Here is a 19,297-nt window from a genome sequence, read left to right on the forward strand (position 1 = left end):
AATATAATGAAAAGAAATAAAAATCATTGATTTATTCATTTAACTAGTTTCATGTCATTTTGTTTGTCAACAACTATAACATACTGAATTCGAGTTTTATTTTTTATTTTTCAACTACCATTTTTTTTTTGGTTATTTTCTGATTTCATTTGAATAGCAAAAGTAGTAATGTCCGACAAGAAATTGGCCAATGTCGAAAAAGGTCAAATTCCACATTTTAATTGAGACATAAAGACACATCACTTAGTACAGTGAAATATCTACTTTTATATATTCCCAAAAACCATTCCACTTCCAACTTCATCTCTCTCTCTCTCTTCTCACTTTTCTCTCTACTCAGATTTTCAATTCACAGAGATAGAGAGAATGACTAAAATCTCTGTTGGATTGCAACTTGTGACAGCAGATTCAAAGGAAAAACCAAACAACATAGTGATCAAATCTTCACTGAGAATAAACCGATTCAATCCAATCATCTCGGAGCTTTGTTTCCTCAAAACATGTCATCTCTGCAATAAACAACTCCGTCAAGACAAAGATGTTTACATGTACAGGTACGAATATTCTTAAAACTTTATTATATGATACTCTTTATATATAATCTAAAGATGTGTTCTTGATTCTCAATTTTTCTTTTTCTTGAAAACAGAGGAGATTTGGGATTTTGTAGTAGAGAGTGCAGAGAAAGTCAGATTTTGTTTGATGAAAGAAAAGAATTAGAGGCTTCGACGAAGATGATGTTGGCTTCGTATAGACGATGTAACTCCGGCGCCGGGAAAAGCGAGTCTCGAGATTTATTTGATGATCTCCGGCGAAGACGCCAATTGTTTATAGTTCCTTGAGGCTTTTTTAAACAATCACTAATTATAGTTTTTTTTTTTTGTTAAACACCTTACTAAGTTTTTTTTTTTTCCTCAAAACACCTTACTAAGTTATAAGTAAAAAGGAAGAGATGTTAATTAAATTGTGTCGTTTTTCAAAATCTTAAAATGTTTATTGGACAGTTTATGTGGTGATCTCAGGTGGGATAACTACTAATTTAGTAATATGCTCGTTAATTAGTTAGATTAATTGTAGTTGTTGACCAAAGATAAAGATTACTTGTAGGTACACGTTAATTAGTGAGATAATCTATTATACAAATTGTCATATAACTCATATTCACAATTAATGAACTAAATATGATTAATTCGAAAAATATTCTTATATTCAGATTGGATCTTGACATGATGGATATGAACTGGATAAAGAGTTATTTTAGAGCGGAAAATCTTTCTGAAAAAAAATTATTCGATTTGTTTTTTTATATTATTTTATTTTAATGGAGATATTTTGATATATGGATGGACATAGACACTCTCTTTGGTCGAAGATATGAACAACTCATTCAGGCACGTGTTGAATATGTACTTGCGAATAGTGTATTGAATGCTATTTTATAGTATTAAAAATTGGAATTATTGTGTTACTAATTATTTATTTTTCCCTCGTCAAGTGATCACTTTGGTCAACAGTATCACTGTCACACTAAGCAGTAGGGGTGGGCATTTCAACCGAACCGAACCGAACCGACCCAACCCAACCGAACTCAAACCGACCTAAACCGAACCCTGGCTTAGACTCAAACCATTCGGTTGGGTTTATTCTCAACCCAAATGGGTTGGTTCGGTTCGGTTTAAAACCAAACCGAACCGATAACCCAATGTGTTTATTTGATTAATTAGTTAATTATATTATTATTATTATAAATAACTAAATATGTGTTTATTCTTAATTTTATAATAATTTGAATAAATGTAAATTAGATTTAATTATCTCTAAAACTCTAACCCTAAAAAACTTAGGGTTCTCCTTCTAACTTATAAAGAGTAAAACTCAAAAGACTTTCATATTTCATTCTATGTTCTTTCATATTTTTGTTTTGTTATATTAATTAATTTTTTGAACCGAACTCAAATCGAACCGAAGTAAAACCGAACCGAACCAAACCGAACCAAACATAAACTAACCCAAACACAAACCGAATCAAACTAACTTCGGTTGAGTTTGGTTAGAGTTTTACGAAACCCAAATAAACCGAACCGAACCGAACCCAAACCGAACCCGAAGTTAAACCGAAATGCCCACCCCTACGAGTAAGCAGGTTCGAGGTCTCGGGCCAATTAGAAAGGCCAATAAATTGAACTAACTGCAAGTGTCTATAACTTGACCTATTAAGCCCACTAGCTAAGCTATTCGGCCCAAAAAAACAACATGGCTTGTGTAATGATGATTCCACTTGTATGCAATTCATATATCATATAGAAGTTTATGTTCAGATTGTGGATTCCAGTTGGTGGAAAATAAAATCACCTGATTATGGAATTTCTTTTGCTTCTTTAGTGATATAATCGAGTTTACTTCAATTATTAAAATGTAAAATAGTGAAACAAATAATTGCTCCATGAATGATATCATCTTCAAATTCTTTGAGATAAGCTAATTTAGGAACTTGTCTCGATCCGGGAAAAAGATTCGGACCCTACCTCTTTTATTCGTCTGTGTTTCTTTGCGTTCACAATTTGATCTTAATATATAAAATAGAGAAAATATACATGAATGTTCTTTTTAGTATAAAATATACGAATGCACTTATTTATTTATATACATGTAATACAACTATACACGTATGACGACGTATCAAATTGAGTTTTATAAAATAAGAGAATACTGAACTTATGTGGAAGTCGAAACTAACACAATCGAGATTTATCTAGGATTTTATTTTAGGGATACGATAATCGTGAATTCTCAAAGAACAACAGAAACGATTATAACCAAAGATGGTGTTCTTGATATTATTAATGAAAAGATGATTTTGATCGTACAAGAGTTTGATCGTAAAAGAAAAGATGTTTGTGCTGTGAGAGCTTTGCGTAGTGTAAATTCTAGAGCGATCTTGTCCCCCTTTTGCTTGATCCTTGAGTCTCTTTATATAGGGGTGATAAACCGCTTCTCCAGCGATATTCTCGGAAGATTTCCATTTATCTTGAAGTCGGCTAGAATATCGCGGATTAGGACAATTTCCTTATTCTTCGGAGTTTTCGGAAGATTTCCTGATTTGAGTTGATCCTTCACGATTCCTCCTTATCATTTCCGAGTATATCGGAAATGATCCTTCTTTTTCGGAAATGACAATGTGCTTAGAAATGATACCTTTAAAGAAGAATATTTACAAAGTCTTTGCTTCGGGCGATGATGAAGACTTCGCCTCGGGGAACTTGTACAACCGGCTCGGGTACACATGAAGGGCTGGCTCGGGCATTCTAGGATGGCTTCATCGGGTGTCCCCGAGGCGATGGGCTCAGAAACTCCCGAGGTGACCAGGCTCGGGTACTCCCGAGGCAATTGGGCTCGGGTGCTTCTGATGTCTTCTTCAGGATATCCCCGAGGCGATGGGCTCGGGTACCCCCGAGGCAATTGGGCTTGGGTGCCCCCGAGGCAATTGGGCTCGGGTGCCTTCGACGTCTTGTTCTGGATATCCCCGAGGTGATGGGCTCGGGTATTCCCGAGGCAATTGAGCTCGGGTGTCTTCGTCGTCTTGTTTAAGTATCCCCGAGGCGATGGGCTCGGGTATACTAAATCGTTTAGACAGATATCCCGAGGTGAATGATGCGATGCCCCGAGATGATCTCTGAAAGACTCCCAAAGTGTTCTAAGTCTGGCTCGGCGCCAAGGGGTGGAACCCGACCCCAACAGTTAGCCCCCCAGCTCGTTAGTTTGGATAACCAAGCGTGATGAGCTTTATGACATCTAGGCCGAGCCGTTTACTCTGAACAGTTCGATCCCTTTAAAGTTTTTGGCGATTCGAATTCTTCTGTCGTTTCATCTTCTCTTGGCGTGTGACGGTTGGAATTCCTTCTCGAGAAGTGGAAAGGTCCCTTCGCTGATTCCCGAGACTCGTGCGGATGTGAAGTATCCTACTTACTTCGTTTGTGCCCGACGCGCCTCAGACGCGGATTCGATGTGTTTTATTTGGCTCGTCCGTACCCGACGCGCCCAAAATCTCTATAAATGCTAAGCCTTCGACTCGTTTTTTCATTTCGCAATCGCAAAGGAAATTTTTCAAGGTTCGTTTTCTTCTCTCTGATCTTGATTTCTTGCATTTTTTACTTTTTCCGTTAATACTTCCGTCGTAGCGCCACCGTCATTAGGTCTAGGTTGATTTCTCCGATCTGTCAAATTTCATTCCTCCGATCAACTTTTTCAATCTCCCGAGCCAGAAAATGTCCCTCTCTGATTCCAGTGACTCGCCCCGAGGTGACACTCTTCTCCCCGTCTACAAGAGAAAGATGGTCTGGAGTTCCTCGAGCGACCCCGAGGCGGATACCGCGGATAATCAGATCGTGTTGTACCGTGGTAGTGACGCAGAGTCGGCTTCTCGGGAAGAAGACCCGAGCCGTTTCGTCGTTCGGGAAGACGCGATTGCGAATGTAGCTCGGGATCAGGATTTGCCTGATGATCCCGAGGCGACTTTGAGTAGAAGGAGGATCCATCCTCCAGCAACTGGCGAGGCTGGAGTATCGTGCTGGCGAAGTGCCCCCGAGGCACCTCTACTTCCTGTTAAGGCCGAGGAAGTTCACTACGATTCTGACGAGGCGGCTAGGTTGCTTCAAGCTAAAGTCCAAGCAGCCAAGGGTCAACAGAAGAGAAAACGAGCCAAGAAGGCCAGGAAACCTGATCCCCCGGGTTCTACTTTATACACGGAGGATTCCCTTCGGGATCTCAAGGCTCGGTTTGGTTTTAGTGAGGGGGTTGAGCTGAGACTTCCGACTCCAAATGAGCAAGCCGATGATCCACCCGAGGGATTTTTTACCCTTTACGAGGGGTTCTTCTATCATTGCTACCTTTGGCTTCCAATCTCGAGGCCGATTTTGGCGTTTCTGTGGTCGTACAAGATTGCTTTATCCCAGATAACGACCCGAGGCTTGCGGCATCTAGTGGGGATTTTAGTCCGAAGTATCGAGACGGTCAATCTGGTTGACCTAAGCCACTTGAGGAATCTCCTAGAGATCCGGCGCATACCGGGCCCTGTCGAGAGGTTTTACATATCTCCGAGGCTAAATAGGAGGGTTATCGGCGGTTTCCCGAGCAAGGACGAGAAGTATACCGACCACTTCTTCTTCGTAGCCTTAAATGAGTATAGTGTCCACGAGGACTACTTAGGGAAAGTCGTTGGAAAGTGGAGACAAATCGGTACTACGCCCGAAGCCGTATTTGTTGTCTTGTTTCACTTCAAACTTTTTACTAACCGTTTTTCCTGTTCATGCAGATCGGAACCCGTCGTTTCTCGAAGACATTCCCGAAGGTTTTCTAGATCTCCACGACGAACTAATTGCTCGGAAGTGCGACTGGACGAAGCACTTCTCCCAGGAGAGAATCGAGAGAGCCTTGCGTCTGTTGCACGGAGCTCCCTGCCAGTCTTCTTCAGAATCATCCGACCACCGTCTCGATCACCTTATTGAAATGCAAGGAGCTGCGCAATCTTTGAGGGCGAAGAAAGCTGCCGAAAGAAAGGCGGCCGAGGAGAAAAGGGTTTGCGAGGCGACGTTCGGTCCGTCACCTATGCCTGAAGTTAACTTTGATCCGCAGGCTGCCGATGGTGCCGAGGCGACTGAGGAGATTCGGGTCACTGCGGACTTGTCCAGGCCCGAGGCCTCTGGTGATGTTCGGCCGGATGTGGAAGTTCCCGCCGCAGCAGGGGCTTCGGCAATTGTAGCTCTGGGTGCCAAGGCGAAGGCTAAGGCAAAAGGGAAAAGGCCCCGAGGCGATAGCTCGGGAGGACGCAGAAAAGAAAAGAGGAGCCGCAGTGAAGTTCCCATCCATAAGGATAAGATAGCTTCGGCTAATCTTATCGCTTCTTGTTCGGGTCCGCCGCTTCCTGCTCCCGAGGCCTTGCTGGAGGCACAAAACTATCGTGAGACTGCCGCTGGATTTCTGAAGGTATAGGTTCGTTCCTTGCGTGTTTTTCTATCGTTTCCATATGTGTTTGCTGACGATTCCCGTTCTATTGCAGGCCTTCAACTTGATGAATTCCATGGTCCGAGCCTACGATTCTGGAGCTCGGAAATCCGAGCTTGCTCGTGAAAAATCGGAGATCTCCCGGGCCGAAGTAGAGGCTAGGGTTTCCGAGGCGATGGCGGCTAAACAAGAGGCCGAGGCATCGGCCAAGGCCGAGAAGGTGGAGCGGTTGAAGGCTTTGGAGGATAGCCTGCGAACTCGGAGAAAGCTCGAGGCCGAGATTGCACGCCTTCATCGGTTATTCACCGAAGAAAAGGCTCTCCGAGAGAAGGAGGTTATCAGAGAGCGGAAGGCGGCCAAAAGGGAGTTTGCCGAGAAGATCAAGGCTATCGAGGCAAAGATGGACCAGTACGGGAAGGTGTCCACGCGCTATATGTACTTGGTGCAAGCGCGGGCCAATGCTGAGCTGATAGCCGAGCTGGAGGAAGGGAAAAAGGTGGAGGATGAGAAAGCCGAGGTCCTTCAATGGACGACCGAGTATGGAGATGCTGAGGATGAGTACGTCCGTCTCGGGACCGAGCTGCGAGAGGACTTGAAGCTTGCTCCGGTTTCCCCGGATTCTGTCGACGAAAGCTTCGGAAATCGTTCGATAGAGGGTGCCGCGGCTGCGATAGGTGTTGCCGACCAGTCGGATTCGAACCGAGGTACCGAGGTAGCTCAAGTTTCGCCGGTTAACCAAGATTCGATCTGATCCCGAGATGTCTTTTTACTCTTTTTGTAAGACACGCCTGGATGGCTTTATCCCTTGAATGTTATGTCCCAAGTATTTTTCTTAAAACATTTTTCCGAATCGAATCATGCGCCGGTGTTAAGTTAACCGAATTTAAGAATTGGTCGTTAAGAAGTTAAATCCAAACGTCTTATCTTTCGAGCCGAACGCGAAATGAATCGTTCACCAGTGTTAGGATAACTGGGTTTTGATTAAGTAGGACTAATCTTTATCGGTTGCGACCCGAGCTGATATAGTCGAAGCCAGTGCTAAGAAGCGGACTGGGGTACCAGTGTTGAAGTCGACTGGGTTTTCTGAAGACTATTTCTCTATGGTAGGATATCTCCGACCGAATCGTCTCGACCGTTTATATAGCGCGCTGTAACCGAGGCGGTGAAAAGAGCTTTTTCTATCCGAGGACGTGGCCATCGTCCAAACGAACTTTTAGCTTTATAGATCGATAAGATGACCGTTAAAATCTCCGAGGTGGATAGGATTGATAATCCGAAGGGTAAAAACTTGAGAATTTGAAAAAATTTAGTGGGAGTATGTAAGTATACGGACCCACTCCCCCCTTTTTTAATTAGGGGGGGTAGCTGAACTCGTCCGAGGACGAGCTGCCTACGTACCCTTTTCAGGGATCAAGCCACCCCGTAGTTCAAGTACATGCGTACCTTAGATTTTTAGAGGTAATACTTCCTTAGATGCATTGCGTTCCAGGATCTAGGTACCGCTTTGCCGTTCATGTTGATGAGTTCGTAGACGCCGGGACGGATTACCTTTGCGATCGTGTAAGGTCCCTCCCAATTTGTACCGAGCTTACCTGCGTTCTGCTCGGCGGTATTTTGGAAAACTTTGCGCAGTACAAGCTCTCCTTCGTGGAAGCGGCGATGCTTCACGTGAGAATTGTAGTACCGAGCCGTTGCATTCTGATAGTTCTGCATACGGATCAAAGCTGAATCTCTTCTCTCGTCAATTAAGTCCAGCTCGTCTAACATCATTTGAGTGTTAGAATTTTCCTGCTCGGGGAGAAAACGTCTTCTCAGTCCCGGGATCTCGGCTTCGGTGGGAATCACACACTCCGTGCCATAGACAAGGGCGAAGGGTGTTTCTCCCGTGGCCCGCCGGGGCGTGGTTCTGTGTGACCAGAGTACTCCTTCTAATTCGTCGGCCCAGCGGCCTTTCTTTGCGTCGAGGCGCTTTTTTATTCCGTCGAGAATCGTCTTGTTTGCCGCTTCGGCCTGTCCGTTCCCCTGGGGATACCGAGGCGTAGATTTGCTGAGGCGAATTCCCCATTTCTCGCAGAATCCTTCGAACCGAGCCGAAATAAACTGCGATCCGTTGTCTGTAACGATCTCATAAGGTATCCCGTGGCGGCATATGATGTTCTTCCAGACGAAGTTTTCGACCTGCGCGTCTTTGATGCTGGCGTAGGAGTCTGCCTCGATCCATTTGGAGAAGTAGTCTGTTAGTACGAGGACGAGTTTCTTCTGTTTGGAGTTGTGTAGAGGTCCGATGATGTCCATGGACCATCGCATGAACGGATAAGGCGAAGTGATGGAAGAGAGGAGCTCGGCGGGTTGATGAATGGTTGGTGCGTGCCTCTGGCATTTATCATACCGTTGAGAAAATTTCTCGCAGTCTTTGACCATCGTCGGCCAGAAATACCCGTGGCGTTTGATCTTTATAGCCAGAGCTCTTCCGCCAGAATGGTTTCCACAAGATCCGCCGTGAACTTCTTCCATGACTCTGCGAGCTTCGTTTCCTTCGACACAGATAAGGAGAGGACCAGAAAATCGCCATTTAAAGAGCTCTCCGTCGATAAGAGTATACCGAGCCGCTTTGGCCTTAAGCTTCCGAGCTGCCCACTTTTCAGTAGGAACTTTTCCGTCGGCAATGTAGCTTCGGATGGCTCCGATCCATTTGGCGTCGCTCCCGTATTCGGGCTCGGTTGCGTCCGTAGTTTGCTGGTCTAGTTGTTTGACGTCCATTTCTTCTAGTTCCTCTGTCTCCCGAGCTGTTAGAACTTGATCCTTGCTATTATCTTCAATGCTCCGCTTTTCGATGAACTCAACCGGTATGATCCTCTTCAGATTAGGGTCGGAGGTTGAAGCTAGAGCTGCTAAGGCATCGGCCGATGTGTTCTCACCTCGTGGGATTCTGGTCAGCTCAAACTCTCCGAACTGTTTCGCCAAGTCTTGCGTGAGAGCAAGATACGCTTCCATTCGTTCGTCGCGAGCCGCGTATTCTCCATTGAATTGATTAGCCACGAGTTGGGAATCGCAAAAGGCTCGCAGCTTATTGATCTTAAGTCCCCGCGCCAGCTTAAGTCCTGCTATCAGCGCTTCATACTCAGCCACGTTGTTAGTCGCGTCGAAATTTAGCCGAAATTTAGCTGGTGATGCGAGGCTGATTCCGACGCCAGAACCTTGTTTTGAAGATGAGCCGTCAACGTGGAGGATCCAAACAGCGTTGGGTGACTCTTCTCGGACGTTCTCTGTTGGCAGCTCGATGATGAAATCGGCCAGGACTTGAGATTTCGCGCATGTTTTGTTTCTGTATTCGATGTCATACTCGCTGAGTTCTACTGCCCACTTGGCTAAGCGTCCCGATTGGCTTGGACTGTGCAAGATGGTTCGGAGCGATACGGGCGCCATGACGACAATCGAGTGAGACTGGAAATATGGCCGTAGCTTCCGCGCTGACATTACTACGGCGAGGGCAAGCTTTTCAGTTTGCGGATAGCGTGTTTCCGCGTCGGTGAAAGTTTGCGAGACGTAAAAAATCGGCTTCTGCTCCCCTCTGTCTTCCCTGACTATGACTCCGCTTATAGCCGTGTCAGAGACTGCGATGTATAGGAATAACGGCTCGCCCGGGACTGGTTTCGCTAACACTGGTGGATTAGCCAAATATTTCTTCAGTTCCTGGAAAGCTTCTTTGCAGCGGTCGGTCTATTCGAATTTCTTGTTCCCGCGCAGAGTATCGTAGAAAGCTAGGCATTTGTCAGTGGATCGCGAGATGAATCGGTTCAAGGCTGCGACTCTCCCGGTGAGACGTTGGACTTCGCGCTTGTTCTGCGGTGAGGGCATGTTTAGTAGAGCATCGATCTTGATTTCCTCGCTCAAGTCGCTGCCAATTTCCACGCATCGTTCGGGCCGTTCATCGTCGAGGCTAATGGAGATTACAGGATCCGAGGTAGGCTTCTTCTCCTCGCGCGCCTCCTCGATCTGTAATTGCTATAACTGTTTAGATATAGCCTTCTCTTCACTCCGGCCAAGTTTTGATTTCTTGTGATTGGTTTCAGCCTTCGCTTCGGTGACGGGGTTTCGGAGTTTGTGTGCTGCCATGAAACACATCCGAGAATTTTTCTGACTGCCCCATATTGTTTTCACGCCATTAGGGGTCGGGAATTTGACACACAGATGATATGTTGATGCGACAGCTCGCATTAGATTTAACCACGGAGTCCCCATTATGACGTTGTAGATGGTAGGTCGGTCGGTGACTGAGAAGTTGACTATCTTTGTTACCCCGCCGGCTCGGACTGGTAGTTGGATGGTTCCAAGCGTCATCAAAGTTTCTCCTGAAAATCCGAGGACAGGCCTCGGGGTCGGAACCACCTGTGACATGTCGATGTTCATTCGTTGGAGCGTTTCGCGAAAGATCACGTCAATGGTGCTGCCGGTGTCAATCAACACTCGATAAATATCGTGGTCTCCTATCGCTAATGTGACGACGATTGGATCGTTATGAGGCATGTCGAGCCCGTTTGTCTCGCTTTCTTCGAATGTGATCACGTCGTTAGGTCGATCGAAGCGTCTTGTCCAGTTGCTAGGCGTCTCGGCTCGGCGTTGATAAGCTTTGATTGCCGCTACGGTGTCAGGACAGTAAGGTGATCCACCCATTATGGTAAGAACCTTCTGCCGCGTACCATCTCGGTCTTCGTCTTCCGACCCCCGGGTTCTTTTCTGAGACTCCTGGTTCCTTGGTTCGGGGTCTCTCCCTGGATTGATCTGCTCGGGCTCCGGTTCTGGCTCGAGGTCCTTGAGAGTAACGTTTGTCCCGAGCTCTCCAGCTAGGAATTTGGTTGCTAACTTGGCTCCGAGGCTTCGGCATCTCGAGGTATGATGGCTGAAAATTTTGTGGTGTTCGCAATATTCCTGATCATTGTTCGGTGGCTGATCCCTTGTCCAGGTGAAGGACTCTCTTCCTCGCCCACGGCCTCGGCCTCTGCCGCGGCCACGGCCTCGGGGTGTGTCGATTTGGTAGCTATGGTATCCTGAGAAATTACGCCCTTCGTGATGCGTATACGTACTGTTCTCACGCGTCTTCTTCTGGACTGGAGGTGCCGCTTGGGCTTTCTCAGTTTTCTCGGCTCGGGACGCCTGTTTCGTCGGCTCGTGCCTCTTTGCTAGTAGCGCCATTTCTTCTTCGTGGGCGACGAAATCCGAGGCTCGATGCAGCGCGTCACGAATTGTTGTCGGTTTAGACAGGTTCAACTCTTTCCTGAATTCTGACTTGTACCAGAGAGCTTTCTTCAAAGCTGAGAGAGCTGCTACGTCGGTAATTCCTTCGACCTTGGCTAGCGTTGATTTGAAAGTCTTGAGGAAATCTCTTAACGGCTCGGTGGGTTGTTGAGATAAAGACCACAGATCCGCGTCGGAAGTTCCGGGGTCGATGAGCACGGAGTATTGTTTAAGGAACAATGTCGACAGCTCGTCGAAACTATCGATCGAGTTTCGTTCCAATCTTGAAAACCAGTCTAATGCAGGTCCTTTGAGGTGTTCCACGAACAGTAAGCATAGACCTGCATCTTTTTCGCCGGGCTTGAACCTGGCTCGGGCCACAGATATCACGAACGATTTAATGTGGCATTTTGGGTCGGTTGATCCGTTGTAAGAATCGATTTTGAACTTCCCCAGATTGGACATCGTCGTTTCGGAAATTCTTTTGGTAAAAGGCGTATTCCGGGATTCTTCCAAAATTCGGTCGATGTTCGGTGCGGAGGACGAGACGCTATGTATCTGGGTTTTGACGAGCTTCATATCGGCTTCCGCCTTGGCTAGGGAGGCTCGGATCTTGCTTAGCTCGTCTTCTCTTTCGGATTCTTCGGCCCACCTTATGTTTTCCTCAGTTTCTTCATCGTCAGTGAGATCTGTTCGCTCGGCAGAGTTAGCTCCGGCTCGCGTACGTTCGTCTTGCAGATCATCTGGCTCGTCCGTCAAGTCCACTGCGTCCGGCTCGGTGGGATCATCCTGGTTCTCGCGCCTGACAGGGTCGGCTCGGGTTGCGACTCTGGTGTTGCCGGTCGGTGTCGCGAACGTGAGTCTCGTTGGGTTGATGCCAGGCAAGTCCCTCCGAGCTCGTGGTGGCCGAGTTTGGAAACGTGTGGTCTTTTGTTGCCCGCGTGTTGCGATTTCGTCGACTCGCTGCGCCAAGGTTTGGTTGGCTTTCTCTTGGTCGTCAGCTTTCTTCTGGAATTTAACCATCAGATCTTTCAGTTCGGCTAGAGTCGCTAGGATCGTCGGATCGGCTTGAGGATCTTGAGGGTTCGGAGGGTTCGGGATTCCTCCTCCAGCTGGTGGCGTCTGACGACCGTCTTCGTTCATCGTCCTTTTCAGTAATCGAGTTCTGCGTCTTAGGGTAAGAGAATTCTAAAGTATCCCCACAGACGGCGCCAAACTGTGGAAGTCGAAACTAACACAATCGAGATTTGTCTAGGGTTTTATTTTAGGGATACGATAATCGTGAATTCTCAAAGAACAACAGAAACGATTATAACCAAAGATGGTGTTCTTGATATTATTAATGAAAAGATGATTTTGATCGTACAAGAGTTTGATCGTAAAAGAAAAGATGTTTGTGCTGTGAGAGCTTTGCGTAGTGTAAATTCTAGAGCGATCTTGTCCCCCTTTTGCTTGATCCTTGAGTCTCTTTATATAGGGGTGATAAACCGCTTCTCCAGCGATATTCTCGGAAGATTTCCATTTATCTTGAAGTCGGCTAGAATATCGCGGATTAGGACAATTTCCTTATTCTTCGGAGTTTTCGGAAGATTTCCTGATTTGAGTTGATCCTTCGCGATTCCTCCTTATCATTTCCGAGTATATCGGAAATGATCCTTCTTTTTCGGAAATGACAATGTGCTTAGAAATGATACCTTTAAAGAAGAATATTTACTAAGTCTTTGCTTCGGGCGATGATGAAGACTTCGCCTCGGGGAACTTGTACAACCGGCTCGGGTACACATGAAGGGCTGGCTCGGGCATTCTAGGATGGCTTCATCGGGTGTCCCCGAGGCGATGGGCTCAGAAACTCCCGAGGTGACCAGGCTCGGGTACTCCCGAGGCAATTGGGCTCGGGTGCTTCTGATGTCTTCTTCAGGATATCCCCGAGGCGATGGGCTCGGGTACCCCCGAGGCAATTGGGCTTGGGTGCCCCCGAGGCAATTGGGCTCGGGTGCCTTCGACGTCTTGTTCTGGATATCCCCGAGGTGATGGGCTCGGGTATTCCCGAGGCAATTGAGCTCGGGTGTCTTCGTCGTCTTGTTTAAGTATCCCCGAGGCGATGGGCTCGGGTATACTAAATCGTTTAGACAGATATCCCGAGGTGAATGATGCGATGCCCCGAGATGATCTCTGAAAGACTCCCAAAGTGTTCTAAGTCTGGCTCGGCGCCAAGGGGTGGAACCCGACCCCAACAACTTCCAATAATTGTTTATACATAATTTAGAGCATTTTCAATGGTGAGAACTCCACATGGGCTCTCACCAATTGTTTAATATAAATTTTGCAAAATTTAAAGTTAAGAACATTTTTTAAGAGAGCTTAAATTTGTCTTTCTCCAATGGTGGGGTTCTCTTAAGAATAAATCATTTAAATTTTGAAAAACAAAAAGTGGTGTATGTTTGTAAAACAAGAAGAAATGTTATTTGTGTCTTTGTAAAACAAGAATAAGTGTTGTGTTTTGATATAATAAGAAGAAGTGTTGTTTTGATATAACAAGAACAAGTGTTGTGTTATGATATAATAAGAAGTAGTGTTGTATATATAGAGAAAAGGAAGGTGTATTCAAAAAGAGTGCAACTGAGGCAGATGAGGATAATTCTTACCTATTACCTAACTATTCGCTTCCAATGTTATTGTAACTGAAACCTACAGATATGGTATCCAACCTCTTGTTGTCTCCTGCAAAAACACACATTTACTATTAAATTTGCATATCTAACAAGTGCAGCTAGAAATGCATCTAGTTTTAAGTACAAATGCAAAGATCAGAGGAACAACTCACCTATGACCTTTACAAAACCCACTTCATCTGAATTCCAAACTAGTCCATTCCATTTCCCTAGCCATTCAAACATCATCTCTGTGTTCTGCTTAATGTTACCACATCTTCGTGTTCTTCCTCATCATCTTCTGTTAGTATCACCAAGCCAAAATAAAGATCTCAAGCACCGGTTACTACATTTATCATGTAAACAACACTAAAACTTGCTTCTTCTTTTTTCAACCTAATCCATCCTGCAGAAACATGGCTACATGTATAATGAACATATCCAATTCATACATATCCAATTCGAAACCAATCCTCCTAGAATTTAATCCTACACGACACAAGTCACTGGTTTTTGAACACCCTTCACCACTAAAAACCAAGACAGAGCTCAATTCTTACATGCTAAGTTCATGCAACACCACTAAATCAATAAGATCACTCTCTCACAATGCTAAGTTCTTCCTCTAATACGCATTAGCTGCCGCAACAACATTCAATTTCTCTTTCAATTTGATTCCTCTTTTCTTGCCACTATTGATGTTCAGCCAAGCTAATCTCAAGCTTACCTCTAACCAATTGTTTATGCTCTGTTTCATATGTGAACAATTCAGTCTATAAAACGAATCAAAACTATCAAAAATTGAGCTGCTTAGGATACCCAGAAACCCTAATTTTCAAACTAAAGCTTAAATTTAGAGAATTGGAGAATTGGTCAGGACCAAGGAAGACGTACAAAGAGGAGAACCAGAAGCGAAGGTGGATCGGATTCCAACAAGTTTGGGAACATGAACCCGACAAGTAGAAATTGGGTTTGTGATTGTGGCTAGCTTTGTGGCATCAGAATCTGGTAAGATAAAATTTGAAACTAGTCAGATACAAAGTACAAGTAGAGGAAGAAGAAGGGTAGCGAAGAGAGAAAGATAAATTACTTGGATGAGAAAAGGCGAGAGATTTATTTGATGAGAAAAGGCCATCTTCCTTCTATGTAGATATGGCTAAACTCTTCTTCTTCTGCTACTAATCCTCCGTCTTCCTTTCTCAAGGGTCGCAGAATCACCAGAGATACGAGAAAGAGAAAGAAAAAGAGGGAGAGAGTCGATTCTCAAATCTCTCTCTTCAGAGCCGACTCTCTGCATAATTACTTGTTTTGAATTATTTTTAATCACTTTAATCAAGAGAACCTCATTTCAATTCCACATAAACATGCCGTTGGAGATGCTCTTAGAAAGTTGCAATCATATATCAAAAAACTAAAATAAAACATGGTTTAGTTTCCTAGGTACATACGCAACGAAGTTTTGAAACTTTGAACCTAATAAATTTAGTTAAGAGTAAACGAATTATAAGGAACTTTTAAATTGAGATTTAAGAAAATTAGTTGATTTGGAATACGACAAAGAATTGTTAGTCATGAAACGACAAAAGCTTTGTCATAAAAACCAAATCCTATCAACTTGCTCAAAAAGCTTCAATAATATCGTACGTGTCCTGCACACGTAGATTCATAAATGTGGTTCTATGCTTTTACAGTTTTAGCCATATGCATAACAACAGCATAAGGTCTTAATGGTCCTCTCATGTAATCAAAATTACATTCACAAGTCGTTGTATGGTTTTCATGACATTTTTCAATATTTCATTTATTTTGTACCTTATTATCAATAATTCATTTATATATTATTTTTTAAAAATTAAGTTATTTTTAGTTTCAAACTATATGTGTTCTGCGTTGGCTCCTCCTGAGTGGAACAATTTAATATTCAATGTAAAGCAGGAAAAAAATATTGTAAAAGTATGTAATTTTGTTTTAAATGGTAATCACAATAATAGATAGATCTATAGATGTTTAATTTTGGCTACTCATGAATTAGGGTCAACTAGTAAGTTTATTACTACAATGAATATTACTTCTAGTTAAAACTTAAAAGGCAGCAAATCAGTCAAACAAGCACTTCAATTCAATGCCATCTCTTTTTCATTTTTCTTAGATTACTTATTTTTAATTAATCATTCAAAATGCAATAAATATTATTCTTATATTTTTATTAAAATACAAAATAGAGATTATGATAAGTGTTATTAAAAATATTAATATAAAATCCTCTTACATTTATAAAAAAATACACAAACTCAAGAAAAAAATTGTTATAATTTCAAAAATTATCACATTTTTAGCATTAGAAAATGATCATTCTCTTACATGGTATAAAAATAAAACTGTCTCAATATAACCAATCAAAAGATTTGATCGACTTCGTTTTATTCAAACTTTTTTTTTTTTTCAAACTTCAAACTTATATATATCAAAGTTCTATATGACCTATATTGTACAATAAAGTAAAAAGGAAATAGGCCTTATGAAAAAATCAACGTTAGGTGAAAAATTGCCTAGACTCTTTTGTCTACTAGCAGTCAAATCTGACTAATTTAATCCTATTTACTGCAACTAACCATAAAATTACTAATTTACAAAACAAATCTAAAGTACATGAATATAAAGTAGGGTAGTACCGTAAATAGTACATCAAGTTTAGGGTATAATGGTAATTAATCATGGTACTCGCTTCATCTTTATTTTACGCTAAAAGCCCTTTCTGCTCCCGAAGAACAAAGCAAAGCGTTGAAGAGAGAAGAAAAAAAAAACAAAGAAAAACCCCAAAAGTATCAATTAATTTCCATTTTCGCCGCTAAGATTTTGTTTTCGAACATTTACACCCTCAAGAGTCACCGACATGTGTGGAGGAGCTATAATCTCCGATTTCATTCCACCGCCGAGGTCTCGCCGTGTTACCAGTGAGTTTATTTGGCCGGATCTGAAGAAGAGCTCGAAAAAGCGCTCTAATGTCTTTGATTTTGACGCTGAGTTCGAGGCTGATTTCCAGGGTTTCAAAGATGATTCTTCTATTGATTGCGATGATGATTTCGATGTCGGTGATGTTTTCGCCGATGTGAAACCATTCGTTTTCACTTCGACTCCGAAACCCGCCGTCGAAGGTAAATATTTGGGCATTTGTTTCAGTTTTAGCGATTGAGTTGGTTAGAAATCAAGTTTTGATTCAATATAGCTATGTTCATTGAAATAAATTGTTTTTGCATACCTTTATATGCTTATGATTTTGATTGTTGTATAAAGCATGAGGCTTGATTTATATGCATATGATTTTGAGTGATGTTTTTTTTGGGGGCTTAATAGGCTTGATTTGTGTGATGAGATGGATTTGAGTTTGGTGATGAGTTTTTGTTTTGTTGTTGTTTTAACACTCACTACTAGGTTCAGCTTTTGGTAAGAAAGTTGATGGGGAAGCTGAGAGATCTGGAAAGAGGAAGAGGAAGAATCAGTACCGAGGGATTAGGCAACGTCCTTGGGGCAAATGGGCTGCTGAGATACGTGATCCAAGAGAAGGTGCTAGAATCTGGCTTGGAACTTTCAAGACAGCTGAGGAAGCTGCTAGAGCTTACGATGCTGCAGCGCGGAGGATCCGTGGATCTAAAGCTAAGGTGAATTTCCCTGAGGAAAACCCCAAGGCTAATTCTCAGAAACGCTCTGTGAAGGCTAATCTTCAGAAACCAGTGGCTAAACCTAGCCCAAACCCAAGTCCAGCTTTGGTTCAGAACCTGAACAACTCCTTTGACAATATGTGTTTCATGGAGGAGGAGAAACACCAACAAGTGAACAACAACAACAATCAGTTTGGGTTGACAAACTCCGTTGATGCTGGATGTAACGGGTATCAGTATTTCAGCTCAGACCAGGGTAGTAATTCGTTCGATTGTTCTGAGTTTGGTTGGAGCGATCAAGCTCCAATAACTCCCGACATCTCTTCTGCGCTTATCAACAGCAACAACTCAGGTCTATTCTTTGAGGAAGCCAATCCAGCTAAGAAGCTCAAGTCTATGGAATTCGAGACACCTTACAACAACACTGAATGGGACGCTTCACTGGATTTCCTCAACGAAGATGCTGTAACGACTCAGGACAATTGTGTAAACCCTATGGACCTATGGAGCATTGATGAGATACATTCCATGATCGGAGGAGTCTTCTGAAGAGATCCATTTTCATGTAAATAAGGCTGCATGTTAGTGAGTTTCCCGCATCGTTATCAACCTCCAAAACTTTCTAATGTCTGTTACTTTCATCATCTTCTGCTGTCTCTGTCTCTTTCAGGAGTTGTTGTTCGCATTCAAAGAAGTCATGAGCCTCTATCTTCAGGGTAGGTGTGATGAAGTTAAGTAGAGGCTTATTTCTAGGGGTTGTGGTAGTTTTTGTTTGGGTTAGTGAATCTTTGAATTCGTTTGTGTTTTGTTACTTTGTGCCCCAAAACTTCTATAACTTTTGTCATAATGTGTTTGAACCTCTCATCTGTTTAATCAAATAAATCTTCTATGTATGCTACTAAGAGTTTGTGAGAAATGTTGAACATAACAAAAGAAGTCACAAGCTAGATTTGAACCAAACCGGACGAAAATTAAGGACAGGTTATCGTAAATTTGTGATCAGAAAAAAAGCGGTGATTGATTGCCTAGAAAAGTGAGCCACTTTTGTTATTTCGTGGTACACTGAATCTAGAGGAAAAAAATGCTAAAACGACGACGTTAAACGACAGAAGCATCAAATGGTTGAACTTTCTTTTTGCAAGTGGTAACTGGTGAGTTTGTTGTGTCTTTCTCGTGACCGTTTATTATGATAAAAGAAAATAGAAAAGAGAGTAAATTAGCTCTTCTGGACAGTTCGTTTCTTTTAAGGGCCTAGCTTCCGGGGAAATCTCGCTTTCCGCCGGCTTTGTCTCCGGGGACATACATGTCGTTCGCCGGCTTTAGTTTCCCTCTTTTGGGCGTTGTATTCTATCTTGGTTCCATGTGAAGATCAATAATAAAATTCTAGATGACAAAAAAAAAAAAGCTCTTCTGGACAGTTCTGCTTCTTTAGGTCATTTTCACTTTTCACTCTCTGTATAAATATCTAAGAACACATTCTTTTTACTGATATATATCAAACACAGATTTTTATTTATATGTTGTTGGTCATTTATATTTAATTTTCAGAACAAATGAGTGAACTATGTTTCTTTTTATTTCACTTCTATTCAGAAAGTATAAATTGATTCTTTCTGGAAAGATTTGTAAGAAAAAAATGATAAATAACTATATTTTCGTGTTACTATCAAAATGTAATCCAACTTAACCGTAAGGGTGCATGAGTTTATAAGAGGAAAAGTTTGAGATATCATTTGGTTTCTCCTATTACTG

The 19,297-nt window shown here is 43.0% G+C and overlaps 4 protein-coding genes and 1 long non-coding RNA gene across 8 annotated transcripts; 3 read left to right on the top strand and 2 right to left on the bottom strand.

Annotated features, from left to right (window-relative positions):
- Positions 1 to 292: 292 nt before the first annotated feature.
- On the top strand, positions 293 to 1,046 carry LOC9327841. 2 transcript variants are annotated; one of them, XR_002329027.1, is made up of 3 exons: positions 293 to 554; positions 650 to 900; positions 933 to 1,046. XR_002329027.1 is itself a non-coding variant. In XM_002891733.2 (2 exons), the coding sequence occupies exons 1-2, from the start codon at positions 367 to 369 to the stop codon at positions 840 to 842; spliced, it is 381 nt and encodes a 126-aa protein (XP_002891779.1). In that variant the 5' UTR covers positions 293 to 366; the 3' UTR covers positions 843 to 1,006. The 2 variants fall into 2 exon arrangements, 1 of the variants encoding a protein (XP_002891779.1); XM_002891733.2 differs by having other exon boundaries at positions 650 to 1,006.
- A 4,459-nt stretch (positions 1,047 to 5,505) lies between these two features.
- On the top strand, positions 5,506 to 6,751 carry LOC110224473 (uncharacterized protein At3g60930, chloroplastic-like). Its single transcript, XM_021010561.1, has 2 exons — positions 5,506 to 5,982; positions 6,056 to 6,751. The coding sequence occupies exons 1-2, from the start codon at positions 5,506 to 5,508 to the stop codon at positions 6,749 to 6,751; spliced, it is 1,173 nt and encodes a 390-aa protein (XP_020866220.1).
- Positions 6,752 to 13,817: 7,066 nt separating this feature from the next.
- On the bottom strand, positions 13,818 to 15,243 carry LOC110225104. Of its 2 annotated transcripts, none has more exons than XR_002329508.1 (4): positions 14,977 to 15,243; positions 14,781 to 14,891; positions 14,060 to 14,292; positions 13,818 to 13,956 (listed from the first exon to the last, which is right to left on the bottom strand). It is a non-coding gene; the product is annotated as an uncharacterized LOC110225104 (long non-coding RNA). The 2 variants fall into 2 exon arrangements; XR_002329509.1 differs by having other exon boundaries at positions 14,447 to 14,891.
- A 1,287-nt stretch (positions 15,244 to 16,530) lies between these two features.
- Positions 16,531 to 17,031, bottom strand: LOC110224852. The gene has a single exon (XM_021012355.1). The coding sequence runs from the start codon at positions 16,809 to 16,811 to the stop codon at positions 16,716 to 16,718; it is 96 nt and encodes a 31-aa protein (XP_020868014.1). The 5' UTR covers positions 16,812 to 17,031; the 3' UTR covers positions 16,531 to 16,715.
- Positions 16,656 to 18,447, top strand: LOC9327842 (ethylene-responsive transcription factor RAP2-12). Of its 2 annotated transcripts, none has more exons than XM_021012354.1 (3): positions 16,656 to 17,041; positions 17,319 to 18,130; positions 18,216 to 18,447. In XM_021012354.1, the coding sequence occupies exons 1-2, from the start codon at positions 16,780 to 16,782 to the stop codon at positions 18,092 to 18,094; spliced, it is 1,038 nt and encodes a 345-aa protein (XP_020868013.1). In that variant the 5' UTR covers positions 16,656 to 16,779; the 3' UTR covers positions 18,095 to 18,130; positions 18,216 to 18,447. The 2 variants fall into 2 exon arrangements, with proteins under 2 accessions (XP_020868013.1, XP_002891780.1); XM_002891734.2 differs by having other exon boundaries at positions 17,319 to 18,126.
- Positions 18,448 to 19,297: the final 850 nt, after the last annotated feature.

The sequence above is a fragment of the Arabidopsis lyrata genome, assembly GCF_000004255.2.
Source record: "Arabidopsis lyrata subsp. lyrata unplaced genomic scaffold ARALYscaffold_1, whole genome shotgun sequence".
Classification (NCBI taxonomy): Eukaryota; Viridiplantae; Streptophyta; class Magnoliopsida; order Brassicales; family Brassicaceae; genus Arabidopsis; species Arabidopsis lyrata.

Coding starts and splice junctions, on each gene's coding strand:
- LOC9327841 (XM_002891733.2), top strand. CDS start 367: ATGACTAAAATCTCTGTTGGATTGCAACTTGTGACAGCAGATTCAAAG. Junction 555..649: donor AAAGATGTTTACATGTACAG/GTACGAATATTC, acceptor TCTTGAAAACAG/AGGAGATTTGGGATTTTGTA.
- LOC110224473 (XM_021010561.1), top strand. CDS start 5,506: ATGCAAGGAGCTGCGCAATCTTTGAGGGCGAAGAAAGCTGCCGAAAGA. Junction 5,983..6,055: donor CTGCCGCTGGATTTCTGAAG/GTATAGGTTCGT, acceptor GTTCTATTGCAG/GCCTTCAACTTGATGAATTC.
- LOC9327842 (XM_021012354.1), top strand. CDS start 16,780: ATGTGTGGAGGAGCTATAATCTCCGATTTCATTCCACCGCCGAGGTCT. Junction 17,042..17,318: donor TCCGAAACCCGCCGTCGAAG/GTAAATATTTGG, acceptor ACTCACTACTAG/GTTCAGCTTTTGGTAAGAAA.
- LOC110224852 (XM_021012355.1), bottom strand. CDS start 16,811: ATGAAATCGGAGATTATAGCTCCTCCACACATGTCGGTGACTCTTGAG.